A 19,529-nucleotide genomic window follows, 5' to 3' on the forward strand; every position below is an offset into this window, starting at 1 on the left:
GTGCTGTCCAGCCCAACAATAGGGGTCTCTCTCTCTCTCCACCCCTCTCCCCCACACACACACACACACACACATGCACTCACACACACGCAGCAACGAGTTTGCACCTGCATCCCACTAAGGGTTGGTCATCTCTGACTGCCTGTGTCAGAGCGATGGAGAAAAAAGAAGAGATGGGGAGGGGGAGAGAGAGAGAGGGGGAGGGGGCCGCGGGGGCTGAAAATATTTAAACATGCAGAGTGTGAATTGGTTTTAAGGGGATAAAGAGCTCAGGGCCTATCGGTTGGCACCCAGCTCCAGAAATTCTTTTTCACAGGCGCGTCAGCCGGGAGAGCAAGGGCCTGCCTGCACTGATCTGGTCCATTGTGATAAGCGATTCAGACAGTGTGCTAGACGATGATAAGGAAATGTGCTCTCAATAGACGATTACCCACGTACTTGGGAGAGAATAGTCAATCAGGCAAATATACTTGAGGAGATGAGCAGCATACAGATTTGATATTTTCTCATTTTTCGTCAGGGTGTTCGATAATCCTGGTGAAAGTTGTGGAAGTAACATCCGCTGTGTGTGTATACGTTTTTCCTCTTATAATATATATCAGCCGACACTATATTAATGAATGTTTGTTCATGTGTTTCACATGAAAGAAGCATTGCATGGGCAATGTTCACTGAAAATACTGTAAACTGTAAATACAAATTATTACAAGCACCAGGAGAGTAATATATACACTGTCTATATATCATACTTATTGCAGTGTGAAAAATGTATATAGACATTATCATGAAAAGCCAAATCCTTCTAGTACAGTATGGCTGGATTCACCTGTCCATTCCCACAGGCCTGTGTGTGTGTGTGTGTCCAGCTGCCTTTAGCTCCGTGTACACACCATTAGTAGGTCTAACAGTGGGAAGAAAGAGGCGAAAGCCTTAAAACCAACTGTGTGTTTACTCTTCAGCTCAGTAGGAGCAGCCATTTGGCAGGAAACAGATCCGATTTCCACGGCGACAATAGGTGATTAAGGATGTAAATGTGTGACCTCTGTGCTTTTCGCTGATGACATCCCAGCTAAAGGGTGCAGATCAACAAAGGGCGACTGTTTGATTTGTTTTAATTTGTCAGTTATATATTTTTATGGATTATTTTTAATGTGTTTCTTTATTGGATTACCTCCTGTGACATGTATTGCAGTGTCATTAGGCTTATGTAGCCCTCTAATGTAGTTTAATATTATTTTGGATTAAAGGGTATTAAGAAATGGGCTATCCCAACCTCCAATTGGTGTATTTGTCAGTTACAAATATTGTCAATAAAGTGAACAGCTATTCCATTCATGGTCAGCTTTTTACGTGGCACAAGGTTTATCCTGGCAGAGTAAGCTGGTATCAGAAGGGGTTTGCATTGTGTGTGTTTAGGAGCCCCCACCCTGTACCACTGAGCTGCTCTAGTGTTTGGTCAGTGGTCAGAGTTTGACCAACGGCTGACCTGTGACTTAGGGCCACAAGTTAAGCTGTCCTTTCTACCTCTGGGCCTGGACACAGGACGCAGGTCAGAGGTTAGCGCTGTGTCCACAAGGCCTTCAGAGGGCTTGTAGTGGACAATCATGGCTTGACCCATTGAGCAGGAACAACAGAGTTTTGTCTGCGGTCAGGCAAAATAACTGAGGGAGCAGGTGTGCTCTTGACTTCCTCTGTTGTTTTGGGATTTGTGTTTGATACAAACATGGAGTAAGATGTGAAAATCAGTGATGCTACAGTATCCCCCTAGAAACCTAGACCTTCTCCTGCACAAATCAAAATATTGGCAACCAAATTTATGAACAAATAATTTATTAAATTCCAATAAATAACATATAAATAACATATTCACAAATAAATCCAAATAATTTACAAAACCATATTGAAACAAGAGTCAAATAATAATCTTTGGCTACATGACATGCCTGTACAAAGAGAGCAAACGCTTAAATAGTTCAATGGACAGACAATACGGTCCTTCTAACGAAATTCAAAGAGGATTGTCTTCACTCAGCGTCTCAATCCCCCAATCGTTTTTTTTTACTGTAGGACTTGATCATATCTAGTACTGTAAACAAGTAGGGTTCAGATTCATTCTCATCATGAAATCTGCAGGTCAACACTGAGGTGAAGTGCCCTGGTTTTTGTAAATAGCCTGTAGTCCCTGGTGAATCGGACGCTCCTTTTATCAAGAAAAAAAAACACCTTTCTAGAACAGTCTTGGACATTTGCACATATTTTAAAACTCCCTTTGTCCCCATTCCAACCGACAGGTACGTTAACTGAAGACATGACGGGAGAAGACATCCAAGATATATCCATGCAGATTACAGATTGAATTTAAAAGGCTCCCGCTCTCCACATTCTTAACATTTCAACACTTGATGGACAGGGTAGCTACAACCAGCGTTTCATTCCGCTGGGACACAAACATATCCTCCGCATGCCCGGCCCAGGCACTGGTGTCAACTCAGCTCAGAGCCAAATAAGAGTCTGTAGATGGGAGAGAGAGGGGGGGGGGGAAGAGGCCATCACAACTTCACCCCGGTACCCAACACTCTGGTGCCTCCCAGGGCTTAGAGGCTCCCTCTACCAGGCCTCGGAGCTGTCACAGCTGGATCCAGGAGAGGGGGCGTCCGTGTCGCTGGCCAGGCCCAGGCCCCAGGGCCGGGAGGAGGCATGCAGGCGCTCCACGTTGCCCCTGAGGAAGGTGAGCAGGGCGTTGGGGGAGTGGGAGGCCGGCTGGCCGCCCTGGCTCTCCAGCAGCTGCACCAGGAAGTTGATGTAGCGCATGGCCAGGCGCAGGATCTCATTCTTGCTCAGCTTCTTCTCGGGGGGGTGGGTGGGGATGAGCTTGCGGAGCTCGGCGAAGGCGGTGTTGACGTTGTGCTGGCGCCAGCGCTCCCGGGTGTTGGTGAACACTTTCCTGGTCATGATGCTGCTAGAGGGGAGGGGAGAGATATGCGTATAAAACACTCTGCATGATAGTGCCACAGTGAAAGGATTACTGCTTAAGTGGTCTGATTTGATGATGTTTAACAGTAATAAATTAAAAAAACATTATTATTATTGACAACGGTACTGTATCCCATAATAATTTTGACTTAAACATTATTCAATTCAAAACTAAATTTCTGAATTAATAAAATTGACATTCAGACATGTAATGAGAGCTACACTATGAAGGATGCATGATGCCAGTCGTCTGAGTACAGCAACAACACCTTTGCAAAATGTCACTTCACACATTCCTGGTACTAAAATCCCATCAGTTGAATTCCTTGCGCTTTCAATGAAACACATTTTTTTTCTATCGGTTCCCCAAAACCTTAAATTCTAAAACACACACAAACAAAATCTGTCTTCAGAGGTAGACAAATCCTGTTGCATATTCCGTCATCTCACCTGTGAGAGTACTGCGAAGGTGTCGGGTTATCCAAACGAGTCGTTCTCAGGCTATCCGTATCGTAGAGGTGTGTCCAGTTGGTACATCCACTCAATCCAGTCTTCTCATGCTCTCTGGCTACTGCTGTGTACGGAGAGAGAGAGAGAGAGAGGGAGGGAGGGAGAGAGAGGGAGAGAGGGGGATGGCTGGTGCACGCATGCATTGCACATTTTTATAGCGGGGTGAGTCCCATTGTGTGACGTGTGTTGTCGTCGAGCCTCCCCTACAGCCGGAGGCATTGTGTGAGGTGTTAACTTGAGAGTGATGCTTCCACACCAGTATTCCCTAGCTGCCTGCCTAACAGAAAATGCCTGGAGAACACAAAAACAAAGGACTAACCTAAAGGGGTAATCATTTTAGTTTGAAGGTATTGTGCGACCAAAGATAATGCAACAATTTTCAACGAGAAGTTGGAAATCTCTCTTTCATTTAATACCCACTGACATTTTGTGGTGAAATGTCAGTTAATTCCCTCCTGAAAAGGAATTTTTTTTACAGTGTACAGTAGCTGACAATACATCCAAGGTTCAGGTCCTATTGACGTGGAACTGAGATGTTTCCCTGCTTGATCCTCTCCTTGGATTTCAAAACACTTGTTCCTGCTCATACTTCCAACATTAGCCACGGCTATCCCAGCCAGTCCAACCTTCATATCACTAACGACTGCTACCATTGAATTCACCCCCGATTGGAGCACAAAAGGTAAAAATACCACATCCAGATTGACAGTTGAACAATGTGGGTTTTGTTATGACTATGGTAATCTTGTTTAGCCATCCCGAGGCCCACACATAAATTACAGGGAACATGGGGACACCAATTCTCTGGGTCACAAGCATGAGCGCTAGCTTTCTCTCTCCTTCCTTTCCCCTCTCTCGCTCCCTCCCCCTCTGCCTCCCACTTTCAACCTCTACGCAGATCAAAAAACAACGTCTAGTTTAACCAATTGTCACTGTTCTTTTTACACCCTTCAAGTGTTGTTTGAAAGACGCAGCCTTCCATAAAAGTCTCTCTGTGTGGAGTAGAATTTACATAATCCGATTAGGGCCGGGATTAGCCCGGGCCTGGAGAACAGGCCCAATGGGGCCGGAGATGAATTGGTGCCATTCATAGGCCTTGCTGCACTTCCAAGGGGCTGCACCTGCAGTGCTGCTGGGACTCTGGGGGTCTCTGGGTCTGTGGTTCCTTCGCTGCAGGTCTGCAGACACACTCACTGCAGGCCCCTTCAGCCAAGCCGGCCCCCCTCCAGACCCAAAGTCGGTTTCGCACTAGACCGGGGTAAGGCCAGCCCTCACCATGAGGCATCATTTCATCTGTCTTCTGTGGATGTCAGTTGGCTGTCTCGAGTTTTGTGCTCCTGACATGATCCCCACAAAACAACATTGGAGCCGTTGGGAAGCATTTAAGGGAAAATACATGATTATCTATCTTGATCGAGTTGGGTATTCAATTGAATTCCGTTCACTTCATGGATCCTGAAGGAAATCCAAGACAATGATTATTGGTGTTCAAAATAATAGTAGACATGTTATGAGAGAAATGGAGGGGGAAAATAGATGCAAAACATAAAAAATGAATTTAAAAAAGTCAAGGATGAGAACTGTTCTGGCTTCTCAGGAGCGAGGCCCTATCAGGCCCATCGGTTCTCCTGGAGAACGGCCTGCTGCTGGGGTATAAAACATCGGTCTGCCGTATGACCTTTAGAAAGTGTGGTCCGGCTAGAAGCCCGCTCTAAAGGTTAGGTTTGAACAGCCTGTCAATTCTCACAATATGTCTTCTATTCACGGCAGGGCCAACGTGTGGCAGGGCGATTACTGCACCATTACGCCGCTGTTTACCTAGCCTGCGCGCAGACACCTCTTAAACCACTCGCTGCTTTTGTTCCTCCGCTATTAAAAAACAACCTTTTTTCCCCCTCGTTTTTTCGGTTTTGTTTGGTGTGTGCTTGTGAGCGAGGCGGTGTGTCTGTCCAGAAGAAGAGAGAAGATGCGAGGCTGGGTTGGTTGTTGACGGTGTTGTGAGGAGGCTAGCGCTAGCTGCCTGGTGGATTGGTTAGTGAGGAGGCTGCTAGGCTGGCAGAGATCAGTGTCCCTGGGGGGGTCTTTGTCTAGGGCTCATTCCTGCGGGAGCTGGCTTCAGTCTGCTGGCTCGTGAAGATAAGGACTCTCTCCACACTCTGAGAGCCGCTGATAAGGGGATTGCAGCGCTCAAACGAAAAAAAAAAACTACCGTTTGAGCTCCAAAATGGGAGACTTTATCAGTTTAACTGGAAAAATGTAGAGAAAAATACCCCTTTAGTAAAAAAAAAAAAAAGCGGAATTTTTATTACGAAATAGAATAAGGGCTAAATATAACCTTGTATTAAAGAAAATACATCTGGATGTAGACTAACCTTGTTCTAATTTAGGACAGTAACATAGGTGTTCATGTCAAATAGATTTTCAAATGAAAATTAGTTCAAAGATAATTATGAGGTTCAAAAAAACATGTTCCTGCTAATATTAAAACTCGAAATAAAAACATAAGTATTTGAGCCATGACCACTTCTCACATCAATTGAAATATTTGGTGCCCGAACATTATATTACCTAAGCCTTCTCATAAGTTTTGCCATGACAACACAGTTGTTTTTAGAGTTGCCCTCTTACAGAACTGTGCTACTTTGGCCCCATTCACATTGAAATGCAGTCTGCCTGACTACAATAAAGCCTTTTTAACTAGTTGTGTGGTATTCGGGAGTAGTATAGCTCCAGTAATGTGTCTTATTGTTGGTAAACACAGTGGCAGGACTCCTGAATGGAGGTTTTACTGCAACACCAGTCCACCTGCTGCTGGTCACCAATAGGAAGCAGACAAGAGGAGACAAGACCCATGTTGTGAACCCAGGCTGACCGCTACATACTGGTCACTGGCTAAGAATATACATTTACATTTATGCATTTACCAGACGCTTTTATCCAAGGCGACTTCCAAGAGCTTTACAAAAGAGCATAGGTCTCTGATCATAACAACGAGGTAGTCCCAAACATTGCAAGCAGCCAAAACATGAAGCATAGATTGTGAAAAAACTAAACAAGTGCCAAAGGGAAGACCCATTAGACATGAATTGATGAACAGAAATAACTGGAATAAATACATTTAATTTTTTTATTTTATTAAACGACATACAATCAATAACTACAACACTTGTACAGCATACTAGCTTCATTTAACCTGAAATAGCTTGTTGTATTGTTTGTTAACAAAACAATGTGTGGTTTAATAGTTTAAATAAAGAACCCCATTTACATGAATATGCTCCTGTCTGCGGTAATGTCCCGTCTAGAAAAACCTCAGTCTGGTTTGGCCATCGCTTCGTCCTGGAACCTTCTCATAGCTGAGCTTGCCTCGCTTCACGGGCGTCAACGCTGAAAAAGACACCAACAGCAGATGAGACCTACGTCAGGTATTATCCTTTGTTTCCCACACATGTATTACCCAGCTACTGTCGAGATGCTATATACTATTAGTACATTGCTTTTGATAAAAGCATCTGCCAAATGAATTATATGTAAATGTAAATCACGTGTGACTAGTTCATCTTCAACTAAAGCTTAGCATGAGCTTCTCAAACGTAAACGATACAAATATATATATATATTTACGATACAAATGTGTTGAACCAAAGTCAATCGGTCATAATTCAATGTAGGCAGCTGTCACACACTTGGACGTTACCTGAACTGAACATCGCCCCTCCGGCCGCCACCCTCTTCCTCTCCTGGCCCGTCCTGAAATGATTCCCGTATACGGGGGATCCCACCAGGCTGCCTCGCCGCTGACCCCCAACGTAGTAGGGACTCCCCCGGGAGCCTGTCCACGGCCTGGCCCTCCTGGGGGAGGTCAAGGGGAGGTAGTGGCTGCTCCCTGGGTGCTGGTACTCGCTGTGGCCGTGGGAGAAAGAGAAGCTGGGACTGGTGGAGCCGGCTGGCTCCTGAAGCCTGAAGCCGGAGGAGGCGTGCTGGAAGGGGTTGCTCGAGGTGCCTGGGAGGGCTGGTTCTCTCTGGGATCCGTAGACCTCACGGTGTGGAGGTTCTCCGCCCCTCCAGTTGTGTTCTCCTTCTCTTCCTCCTCCCAGAGTCCTCCCCCCGTCGCTCTTATCCTCCTCCTCCTCCCCCCAGGGGTTGTCATTCCTCCAACTCTGCCAGACACTGGAACTCTCAGAGCCAAAGGGGTGGCTCAAGTCCACCTGGAAACCTGCATGGTCGTCCGTGGTTGAGACAGGGTCGTGCAGGTGGAACCCTCCTGCTACGCTCCCAGCACAGCGGGAGCTGGGGAGGAAACAGTCCAGGGCTCCAGGGTGGGCTCGTGGGTGGTGGTGGGGCTGATGGTATTGGGGCTGGTGGTGGTCTCTGGTTATCCAGGAGGGGTTGGGGGTACCGGGGGCTGTCTGAGGAACGTTGAGTCGAGACTCTGGAGGGGAGGGGGTGGTGGTCGGCTTGTACAGGGATGTGGTTTCGCTGAACAGCTGAAACACATGGAATGGAGAGAGACTCATCTTACAAAACGACTTTGTGAAAAGGGGTGACAGACAGTTTGATTCCCGGCTGTGCCAAATGAGGTTGTGGCCTTGGGCAAGGCACTTCACCCTACTTGCCTCGGGGGGAATGTCCCTGTACTTACTGTAAGTCGCTCTGGATAAGAGAGCGTCTGCTAAATGACGTAATGTAAATGTAATACTGACATTCACTTTTAACTGTCTAGTTCTAGGACTGAAACTGGTTGACTGCAGTGGAGCCGTGTCCATGACAGGGTCAAGGGGACGACAGAGAGATGCTTCCCTGGGCACCTTGACGACTTTGAGGGGGACTTCAGGCAGCAGCTCCTGTAGCTGGGGCAGAGGGGCCCCCAGGAGCCACTGGAGGGATGGGGCCCTGCTCAGCATCATCTGGGCCACCATGGGGTTCACACAGGGGAAGGCCAGGAGACACTTCTCTTCCTAAGAGAAACACACACACACACGTGTGTGCACATGAACGCACACACACACACAGAGATGGAGACGCACGCAATAAGGCAGACACACATTCATATACACACAGATGCATACATACACACAAATGTACATCAATGAGGCGAGCTTGGGCACAAACACAACAATAAACACACCTGTGAACACCCCCCCCACACACACACACACACACTCACACAGACAGACACACACACACACACAGACTGTGTTTCCCCATCTACTGTTCTAATAGCACACCTCTGAGGGCATCACAGACAGCCATTCCCTACTGAGGTAGGTAAAGGGGTCTGTTTTGCTGGACATCAGGGTGTGGAAGGCTATCTGGCAGATCCACCTGGCTATATCCTCCATATCTGGCACAATCAGGACCTAACCACACAGATCAAATCAAACTTTATTGATAGAACAGGACAGAACACAGCCTTGATGGAGACCTAATACTAGGTGGGCATTCTCCATACATTCACATTGACATTTATGCATTTAGCAGACGCTTTTATCCAAAGCGACTCTATAGATCATGTTTGTGAAGACATAATGACTGAAAAGGTGGTTTCACCTTAACATCCAGATCTTCAGACTTCAGGCCAAACAGGACCAGAGAGGAGTAAATCAAGACCAGGTTGTTGAAGCCCTCACTCGTCAACCTGCATCAGCAGAGAAGCACATGACACAGGACCAAGCGATGGGATATAAAACGTACTTGTGTATTATACGTGTGTGTGTCTAGTGCTTGTGCATGTGTACATGTATGTGTGTGTGTGAGCTGGCCCACCCTCCTCCCTGGCTGTCTGGACAGTGGACGAGGAGCCAGCAGCAGCTGTACTGCAGAGACAGAGCCGTCAGTCTCAACACCACACCCTCACAGGCCCGCCCTCGACACAACTCATCCTGCTCCTGCAACACACACACACACTGTTACGTACACATTCACACACCCACACATACACACACATTTGCGTATACATATGAATATACATATCCCCACCCACACATTCAATAGACATCCTTATAAACCCCCCCCCCCCCCCCCCCACACACACACATATACACAATTGAACAAAAGTGGAATTGAGTGAATAGCCATACTGTACTAAGAGGGGGGTGTTTCGTGTTGGGTTTCCGTGGTAAACGGCAGAGCATCGTCCGTGGGCTCGACCTACCTGGATGGCAATGGCAGTGTTCTCATCCACAGTGACCACTGCGTAGTGGTGAGTCCCTCCTAGTCTCTCTAACGACTGGGAGTAGCTCCTCTCCAGCACGGTCATGTTATACCTGCGACACACACACACACACACACACACACATGTACATGTATACACGCACGCTGATGCACAGCCGTTCACAATCACCTGACAGAATTAGTGAATCATTCCATGTTCCAGACGTCTCTTCCAAACGTAGGGTTGATAGGTTACTGCAGGAATGCCACAGTGTGACCCTGGACTGCTCGTGACAGTGTGACCCTGGACTGCTCGTGACAGTGTGACCCTGGACTGCTTGTGACAGTGACCCTGGACTGCTCGTGACAGTGACCCTGGACTGCTCGTGACAATGACCCTGGACTGCTCGTGACAGTGTGACCCTGGACTGCTTGTGACAGTGACCCTGGACTGCTCGTGACAGTGACCCTGGACTGCTCGTGACAGTGACCCTGGACTGCTCGTGACAGTGACCCTGGACTGCTCGTGACAGTGACCCTGGACTGCTCGTGACAGCGTCGACTCACGTGGACTCCAGCAGGTGCAGGAGGAGGGGACAGTTCAGCAGGCCTTCTGTCACAAACACCGTATGGGGAACCTTCTGTTCCAGCGACCAAGACTCTGGATCAACATCTGAGGGATGCGCACACACACACACACACACACACAGACACACACATCCGCCAAAATATCAAGATATGAAAAAGCCTTGAAGGAAAACCCTCGAAAGAAAACTTGATGACGGAACCTTTCACTCTGTGAAAAGTACTTGCAGCACTTGACATTCTCCAGTACTTTTTTCCCCCAGACACCATCTAGTGGTTTCCGGCCTTAGTTAGAACAGCACTGACTGGTGTTGTGGAGGCTGGTGCGGAAGGTCATGTAGCAGATGTTCCTCTCACGGCAGACAGATGCCCAGGGGGAGGGGGCCGTGTGGTCGTACTCCACCACCAGAGACAAGCTCTGCCAGGGGAAGTCTGCGCCCACGTGCTGGCCGCACACCAACACACACATGCTGCCGCGCAGGCTGGGTGACACACACACACATACCGACACGCACAAATCCCGACACGCACACACCGACAAACACATAGAAGGCATTTAGAGGAAGATTCTCCTCACCCTCACAAGAAGTCGTTTGTGAATATGGTTTGTCGTTGCGGTTCAGGGAAAGATTTAAGAGGGCTACCTGTTCAAGACTCTGGCTTTATCCAGCTTCAACCTGCCCTCCTCAGGACACAAAGCAGATACAGTCTGACCTGCAACACACACCCACACACGCACAACTTACGATACAAAAAGATTTCTTGACATTTATGGCTGTAGATTATGCTATGTACCTGGTCAAAGCTCATTTCCATACCTGTGGCTTGGGTTAGGCCTTTGATGATAATGGCTTTAGAAAAGTCTGACCCTGATGTTACAATAACCAGAACCTACAACACAGACAAAATCAGTAAAAACACTTAAGAAGCAGGACAAAGGTCTGATGCTGTCTTGATGTAGAAGGCTGACTTTGGACGCCTGGTTGTGGCTCTTTCCGTTCTGTAACCAGGCGGTTATGTGCTCCTGCATCTCCAGGATCTTGGGGTTAGGTTCTTGGTTCCTATGGCTGAGGAACAGGAGAACCTGCAGCCTCCGGCCCAGCTGCCCCAGACCCTGGCCCTGGTCCTGGCCCACACACGTCTCACTGGCCCTGGACAGGAAGTCTGGCACAACACCACACAACAGGAGAGAAAACAGGATGGCTTGAACGAGGGAAAAAGTGTCATTTTACACATTTAAACTGTGACGTATTGGAGCCCATTCAACGTCAGATTATCTGTCATCTCCACTAAATATCCCAAACCTGCCGGAGGCTGAATACTGACCCACAGCAGTGTCGAGGTCACACTTAAGCAGCAGCTCCTTCACCGTCACCAGGACATGGATCACAGCCACCTGGTTATACATCTCCTCCCGGTCTGCCGTGACATTGACAGGATCAACGACAAGCCTCGTTAATCTCCCAATGATTTCCCCGGGTTTCGAAAAGGTCAGCCAAACATTTCGGAGCAATGTGGGCCCTTGGAGAGATTACGCGACACCTTCTGCAGACATCAAAGGTGACCCCCCCCCCCCCCCCAAAGCCCTCTATGCCTATGGTGCGGTGTGTGCTGGTGGGAGGTAACGCCTGTCCTGTCTCACCGCGGTCCTGCCCCAGACTGAGCTCCTTTTCCTGCTGCTTGAGGAGGAAGCGGGAGTGGTCTGGAGCCAGGCTGAGGAAGTCCTGGCAGGCTGCAGTGTTGAGGCCCAGGTCCCCAGCCCTGGACAGGCATACTCGGGCCAGAGTCCTCAGCTCGCTAAACGCACGCCACTGGCTCTCTACAGGCCGGGGGAGGGGACAGGGGTCAAACGCACTGGGCCGATGTGTTTGACTTTGTGTTTATTTGTTGGAAGAGGCGGAATTGTACCTTCACCAGGGACACTATACCTGTGGCTTGAACCTCGATCACCCTGCTGTCGTGTCTGTCATCGGGGACAGCTATCTTATTGGTCGTTTCCTGGACTCTGATTTCACTTCCTGTGACTGCGGGTCTCTCATAGGCTGGCTTGGTATCTGGGCCCACCCTCTGTTGCATCACAGGTGGCTGTGGTGTTTGGCTCCCCTTATGAACTAATAAAGTCAAAGGTCCAAAAATGTAGACAATATAACCATACTAAAAATCAAATTTAAATTAAATCTAGCATTCGTTGCAGAGTATGACCCTATCAGGAAACAAACCATCCTATAAAGCATATCTACGTGCTCCAACCGCACTGCATGGCACAGGACCCCACAGCCTGCGTACCTGGGGGGCTGGAGCCCCTCTGAGGCACCACAGGGACGTGTGCTCTCTTTAGGGACCTGAGCATCATGAAGCTGGACAGGGGGTCCAGACCCTCTGGAGGGTCAGTCCGAGGGACCCTCCTGTGGAGGTCTCCCACACAGGGCCTGGGGGGTGGGATGAGCCTAGGGGTAGGGGTGAGCCTACAGGTGGAGGTCAGTCGGGGGGATTTGGCACCCTGAATCGGCTGGATGTCATCCCTTCTCCCAGGTCTGACTAGCTGGTTGGATTTCTCCTGGGAGGCAGGGCCAACACAGACTGAACCCCCAGCTGTATTTGCAGAACTGGCTTTGTCATTGGAGAGGAGCGCAGTGAAATCAGACACAGCGTTGTTCATAACGTCATCGCTGGAGGAGATAGCCGTTCCTCCTGCGATCTCGCCTGCAGCTGATTGGCTCTCCTGGTGAGGCTGTGGTGTTAGAGGAGGCGGAGTCTCTGGCGTGGACTTGGCCTTTACCTTGCTGGATGGCCCTGGAGGTTCAGGAGACACGGGGAAGAAAAATGTTACAGCCTTCTCTTGCGGCCCTTCTGAAAACCAGGCATACTGAAAGGGTAAACTTCTGCTGTCAACCAAAAGCACAACCCCAATGATATGGAACTGACCGGAACGAGCGGAATTGTCAATAGACTCATTCAGGATATCTGGGAAAACATCAAGCATGGCAAGAAACAGCGTGTTAAATGTTCACTGACATGAAATACATATTCAAGTGAAGGTGAGACAGGATGTGCAGTGTGGCCGGTTGCCACGATCTACTGAAAGAGGGAGGGAGGGCTTACAGTCCATTTGGCTGGGGGACAAAGGTGTGAAATCCTCCATCTCATCCCTCAAAGCACCAATAACACAAGCACGCTCAGAGCTCATGCTCTCCGTGAAGTCATGGCAACCAGTCAGCCCTTCGGACAGTGCTGGTGGATCCGTTTCCATGTCAACAGAGCTCGACTGGCCCGTGGTAACTAGTGTCAAGGCCTGTGTCAGGGGCTGGTAGCGGACTGCAGGTCCAGACCACACAGGCTCTGTTGGAAATGCAAGAGGGTCACACGAAAACACGCGTCGTCATTTGCTGTGCGGTCAAACTGCCTTCTTCTCGCACTGAGGCGAGGGATAAATGGAAGCCCGAACTGTAGAATTGCTTTTACCCGTTAGCAGGAATCCCAAAACTAGTTGTGTGTGTCTCTCTGCCATCCACAGAGTCTTCTCCATCTCCTCCTGCTCTCTCTCGGACACGAAACAACTAGAACACAGACAGTCACATAGGCAACGGAAACCACACACGGCTCGTGGCCTCACTCTTGGTTGCTGGTGTCGATTGATCAAATGAACAATTTTTTTTTTCTCCCTTGAATTCCTGGCTACGTGACGGTGCGTGACTTACTTCCTATAGACGGGAGACAGTTGCTCAGCTGGGATCTTGGCAGGAGACATACACATCTGGGATAGGCTGATCTTAGGAGTTGGGGTCAGGGGCAGGTCCATCTCTAACTCAGTAGGAAGCATCAGATGGCCTGCTCGTAAACACGAACCTTCATCAGCAAGCAGACACAGCACACTCATATAGGTTTTCCTTAACGTCACAGGGAAATAAAATTGTACCTGGTGACCTGAGATCGGTTGTATAGGGACAGGAAATGCCTGGCCTGTTTGACACTTCAAACTGAGATAGATCCACAGACGGATGCGTATCTGAGGGATGAAAAAAAAAAAAAAGATTCGAGCAAACAGCTTGGATCCCTAGAATAACAGCTCCAGACGCAGCACTACACCTGCACATTGTAGATCCAACCACGAGATACAATCATCCATCAACTCCTGAGTAACATTCAGTACATCGCGGGGGTTTGGAAAAGAAATGCCATATTCGGTCTTGAGTGTACAGATGTCCATCTCAACAGGCAGCAGCAGAGACTGTAAGAAAACAAATATTGACTAAGTATAAAGGTTTCAGTCATCATTTGGCACCTATATATATGTCATTCTCCTCCATATTACCTCTTCGATCGACGCTATTTCTTTACTGAATATTTCCTCAGTGTTAGAAAATGTCTCTGTGCTCTCTGGCTCTTCATCACGAGGTACCTCATAACTTGCACAGTGCCTAAGAAGATATCGAAACAAATGGATTCATGATATCGATGTCTCCCTTTCTGACAACCTCCACTCCGTGTTTGAGACATTCCAGGAGGCTGGAGATGAGCAGCGGGCTGGTCATGGTCCCTTCACACGGCACCTACCGGAGCATGGTGTCCTCGGAGAGGTAGCCCCCTGTGGGGCTGAGCAGAGGGTCAGGCACAGGGAGGGTCCGGAGCCTGGCTAGTTTGGCCCTCAGCGTGGGCAGGTGCGTCCTGAACTGGGGCAAGCAATCGACAAACAGAAGTTCTTCTGGTACGAGGAGATCTGTGGAAGGGGGTGCTACCATTTAGACAAAACAGGCAAGAGATCCTTTGAGGGTTAAGGCTGGTTATAGGTCCTCATCTATGGGATATGGGAATCCCTCTCTGTGCAATTCCTTGGGTTATAAAAGGGTCAAATCTTGATTTTATATCCAACACTGGCAGATAATACTATGAATTCACAATATACCCTTGTCGATTAGTCTCTGGCCCATCAGCACTTCTGTGCTCTTGCTGAAGACTTCCTGACAGAGAGAAATCCCCTGTTCTGTAGCCTCTCGTAGGAGCCAGTAGGGCTCGGCTCTGTCCAGCACCTGGGAGTTGGGATTGGAGCTCGGTATCACATCCACAGCAGCCCCCTTTGCCTGGGTCACCTTCACATTCAGACTGGACAACAACAGAAAATACATTACATCTGCCCCCAGTTGATTACTAAAAGGTTTGAGTAAACATATAGCCGTTAAAGTTCAAGTATTTTATTTGTCAGGTACACAGAACAACACAAGGTTAGACTGGGCACTGAAATTCTTAAGACAAGACAATGCAAGCACCTGGCATAACATAACACATAAATTCACGGAACATAATTTACATCTAAATTATGTAAATTATAAAGGTGCTTCTAGATTTTTTAAATAACATTTTACTTTTCCAATGAGTCTGCTTGTCGACCATTAATTCCCAAGTCAGCAAGCACCGATCCACTGACTGACAGTTTGCAGGTTGATATTACATTCCCTGTCAAAAAAGAAGGAACAGTGAAAGCAGTTAAGGTGATAACATAATTTACAGTGATTAGGCCTACTGACAGATTATTTTGCCAGCCATCTCGTCAATTCGTGAGAACCTACCTCTAATCCACGGTTTCCTGAAGGTCACTTCAGGGAGGTTTCCAGTATGGGGGTAAAGGTCACTGTTGTCTAGGTTATAGGGCATTGGGAGGGCAAACAGGTGCATCGTCAACTTCTGCCTGGTAGAAGCCTGAATTGAGAACAGGCCAACGTAGTCCGTATGTTAACTAGCTTGCAAGCTCAGTACAACTCATTAGGCCTAGCCTAGCTCAAGAGAAAGGGAGGAGGGCTTTCTCACCTCACAAACATAGTCAAGAGCTCTATATCTGATTGCTGGAAAGATAGATCTGGAGACGCCACACTCTTCCTCAGACCTTGAACAGTAAAATAGGGCATACAGCAATGGCACGATGACTAGTCAAACTGTTTTATCGGCTAGGGAGCTAACTTTCGCTACATCATTGCAGAGGCCTGTTCAGATGACCTATTTGCTCATCTAGCTAGTAAGTTTCAGAAAAATGTTTGTCAACAAGTCTTTTGTTTTACATTTTACATGTAGTTTTAATAAACACATTTGTAAAGCTTACATTTTGGCGACTTCAGTAAAACTAGCCCGCCTTCAAGTTGTTTTCGTAGAAAGTCTGATTTATAGCAAACTCGTGCGCTGTGGTTTACAAAGCAAAGCACAACCGAGACGCGTGAAATATTTAAATTATTTTCTGATTGTTTTTGGCATTAAGAGAAGTGCAAATTACTTAATGTATTCCAGTTACATGCGTTTATTGATTATTGCATGAAATTACATTTAAATGACAAATACATTACACTGTTAATGCTACTATACATTAGTGGTAAAATTACAAGTCGATGTTGCAAAATGTCACGCATTAGGCATATACTCATAAACTGTAAAAAGGAACATAGAACATGTCAAACCAGTCTGAGTGAGTACATACTGTATGCCTACTTTAAACTTTAATTGGATTGACCACATCTAAAACAACAGTGCGTCTTTGTAAAAGTAGTGTACAAGTATCCTACAATAACGACTGTGGCCAAAAGTCCAATTGCTGCACAAACAAAAACTGCTGACATCATCATCACGTAAGATGTTCCTGTAACAGAAGAAAAAATACACAATCACATCATGACATGTGACCATCATTTACAGCATGAACCACAAAACGATTAAGACAGTGAAATAATTCCTTACCTCTCACTTTTGCCCAAAGAACACAAGAATGTTTAAAAGCCTGTGAAATTGCAGAGCATAGAACAGAGATAAAACTACAGTTACCAGAAGTCCATACCGTTGCACAGGGTCTGCTTTACCTTATATATATATATATATATATATATATATATATATATATATATATATATATATATATATATATATATATCTCAATGAATATCTCTTACCTCTCTCCACTGACTGACAGCTCGTAAGATGATGTAGTAATCTGTGCCATAGAGTAAGGGAGCATTGTAGTACCCTTCATAGTAGTGTGCATCCCCCACACTGAAGTTCATCTCTCTCCCTATATTCTTCAGATGGACTTGTGCTGTGATGTACTGTCCATGGAGGCCCCTCTGGCGTAGGAAGTCTGGGTTCTTGGGAGAGGTGCAGTCGAACACAAGGGTTCCCTCCAGAGGTAAGACAAACACCTGGTAATAACTGCCAACAAAAAGACAAGGGGAATTAGATTTTTTTTTTTTTTTGTGTTCAGACTTGAGTGTCAGTTCAGAACACGCTTTTCTTGCAGATAAGATTTGACAAGGAAAATAGTTTGGAAAATAATTGAAAGATATAGAAACAAGTCTGCAGTACCTGATTGGGTCTAGGGTGCTGGCCGATCTGCGTAACCACAGATTGGGAAACGGCGTTTCGAATTCCCTGTAGAAGACCTCTGGTGCTTGAGGAACTATCAGCATGACAAGATTGAATATGTCCCATTGTATGTATTGCACAGTGGTAGAGCATTTGACTGCATATAAAGAACTACACTGATTTGGATGAACGTATCTGCAATATTAACAATATTACATTTGACAAAGAATATGATTTTAATCTTCCTTTGAAACGCAACAGTAAGTTTGAAGTCCCAATGCTTTGTATGTGTGTATGATAGTGAGTATTGGGGTTGTTTCTACCTTGTAAACTGGTGTTCGCTGAGACAGTCGAGGTGAACCTGGCAGACACCGCAGTGACTGTGATGGTATAGTTAGTAACAGGAAGAAGATCCAGGCATACTTCCAGTTGGTCTGCATCAGAGGCCAGGGACGTCTTCCTCTTATCATGAAAGTTCCTTTGATAGCTTCTGAATCCACTGAAAACTACCTACACAGATGGGGGACACCGCTACGTTGTCTATGATTAGAAACAATACGTTGTCGTGTCAAATATAAGTTAAATTACTAATAGCTCACTCTGTAATTTTCTGTGTCCTCTTCATATTTCTCAGCTTTCCATCTTAAGCATTTGTCATTAAAAACTGCCAGTTCGCTGATGGCTGGCTTGATTTCTGAAAGGTCAGAGCATATAATCATCCTAACATGATTATAACAGATCATAACAGCAATATTTCAATTGAGGGGGATTTAATCTGTTTGCTCGTGACAAATACCTCTGCATCTCAACGTGGCCTCCTGCCACTTCCCAGTGTCGTCGCACACAGACATGTTGCTGCCCTTCCAGCTGTGGTGTCCCTTCATGCAGCCATGGAGGGCAGCGCTCCTGTTGTGCCAAATCACTTCAGAATTCACAGGATGTGGGGCAGGGCCACAGTTAGCTGAAGACACAAATAAGAAGAAATTGTATTTTTTTTATTTTTTGTAATTTTTAAAGTAATTTTACTTTTAGAAGTACCACGTTTTCTTAATTCATAATTGTTTGCTCAAACGTTAATCTGACCGTGATCAGTTGAAGCTTGGAGCTTTTTTTTCAATTTTTAGTAAAAAAATAAAATAAAAAAGTATGTTAAAAAAATGTGTAATAAACAGTTTAATTAAGAAGATATGCTTTCTTTGCTCCTATTGGTAGAGAAAAATAATAAAAAAAAGAAGGCCCGAGTCAGATATGAGAGGCCGTGGGAAGGTTTTGCCAGATTTGATCAACGCGACACCACCCTCCACTGGAGCAGGGGAGGAGGTGCGGAAACAAGCCTCATTGTATCCCAAAGTCAAACTGTTCTCCGGGAGCCTCGGAGGACCACTAACTGGTACACTACAGTGTGCGCACTGAAGTACACAGTAGATACTTGTACACAGTGCATACTACGCAATGGTGGTGTGCGGATCAGCTGTGAAGAGAAAACTCTGGAATGGCATTTATCCAAACAATACGACAACATAAAAAAAAAAAACATTTTAGAGCGGGGGATTGTTACGTTACCTTTGCATTTCAATGTCACCTTCTCCCACTGTCCTGATTTTTTACAGTCTGAGAGACTGTTTCCAGTGTCTTTGTAAAATCCATCCATACACACATACTCAGCCATACTCCCCAGTCCAGTTGTAATGTCCCACAGCATGTTAGTATTTGGAAGGATTTGTGGACGACCACAGTTTATCTCTACATATGGGGATCATTTAGTCTTGGTTAGACTAAGTTCATAGAATGACAGATACAGAAGTACAGTTTGACTGAATGATTACAAACTAATTATAGGAACAAAATAGCATTTCATAGAAGCCACTGTGATCAGTCTTTAGAGATGAAAGTGGTTCACCTTCACATTGTAGGTCATTCTCCTCCCAAAACCCTGTTTTTCCACACACAGTATAGTCTTTACCACTTGAGAG

The 19,529-nt window shown here is 46.5% G+C and overlaps 3 protein-coding genes across 6 annotated transcripts; all 3 read right to left on the reverse strand.

The window, feature by feature from the left end:
- Nucleotides 1-1,859: 1,859 nt before the first annotated feature.
- On the reverse strand, nucleotides 1,860-5,697 carry tal2 (T-cell acute lymphocytic leukemia 2). 4 transcript variants are annotated; one of them, XM_084694794.1, is made up of 3 exons: nucleotides 4,605-5,697; nucleotides 3,424-3,547; nucleotides 1,860-2,956 (listed from the first exon to the last, which is right to left on the reverse strand). In XM_084694794.1, the coding sequence occupies exon 3, from the start codon at nucleotides 2,950-2,952 to the stop codon at nucleotides 2,608-2,610; it is 345 nt and encodes a 114-aa protein (XP_084550920.1). In that variant the 5' UTR covers nucleotides 2,953-2,956; nucleotides 3,424-3,547; nucleotides 4,605-5,697; the 3' UTR covers nucleotides 1,860-2,607. The 4 variants fall into 4 exon arrangements, with proteins under 4 accessions (XP_084550920.1, XP_084550919.1, XP_084550918.1 ...); XM_084694793.1 differs by having other exon boundaries at nucleotides 1,860-2,959; XM_084694792.1 differs by having other exon boundaries at nucleotides 3,424-5,697.
- A 903-nt stretch (nucleotides 5,698-6,600) lies between these two features.
- On the reverse strand, nucleotides 6,601-10,303 carry LOC146219846 (uncharacterized). The gene is made up of 7 exons (XM_084694789.1): nucleotides 10,204-10,303; nucleotides 9,638-9,749; nucleotides 9,250-9,371; nucleotides 9,034-9,121; nucleotides 8,712-8,843; nucleotides 7,181-8,441; nucleotides 6,601-6,870 (listed from the first exon to the last, which is right to left on the reverse strand). The coding sequence occupies exons 2-7, from the start codon at nucleotides 9,740-9,742 to the stop codon at nucleotides 6,785-6,787; spliced, it is 1,794 nt and encodes a 597-aa protein (XP_084550915.1). The 5' UTR covers nucleotides 9,743-9,749; nucleotides 10,204-10,303; the 3' UTR covers nucleotides 6,601-6,784.
- Nucleotides 10,304-10,492: 189 nt separating this feature from the next.
- Nucleotides 10,493-16,704, reverse strand: LOC146219847 (protein shortage in chiasmata 1 ortholog-like). Its single transcript, XM_084694787.1, has 21 exons — nucleotides 16,313-16,704; nucleotides 16,024-16,099; nucleotides 15,786-15,915; nucleotides 15,582-15,672; nucleotides 15,125-15,321; nucleotides 14,776-14,938; nucleotides 14,534-14,639; nucleotides 14,308-14,449; nucleotides 14,138-14,227; nucleotides 13,920-14,049; nucleotides 13,684-13,778; nucleotides 13,324-13,560; nucleotides 13,147-13,185; nucleotides 12,508-13,014; nucleotides 12,150-12,332; nucleotides 11,864-12,040; nucleotides 11,548-11,640; nucleotides 11,192-11,385; nucleotides 11,040-11,112; nucleotides 10,866-10,935; nucleotides 10,493-10,703 (listed from the first exon to the last, which is right to left on the reverse strand). Coding segments are annotated over exons 1-21 (2,991 nt in total). The 5' UTR covers nucleotides 16,315-16,704; the 3' UTR covers nucleotides 10,493-10,507.
- Between the last annotated feature and the right edge of the window lie 2,825 nt (nucleotides 16,705-19,529).

Source organism: Hypomesus nipponensis, chromosome 28 (assembly GCF_054491055.1).
Source record: "Hypomesus nipponensis isolate SF chromosome 28, ASM5449105v1, whole genome shotgun sequence".
NCBI classification, from domain to species: domain Eukaryota; kingdom Metazoa; phylum Chordata; class Actinopteri; order Osmeriformes; family Osmeridae; genus Hypomesus; species Hypomesus nipponensis.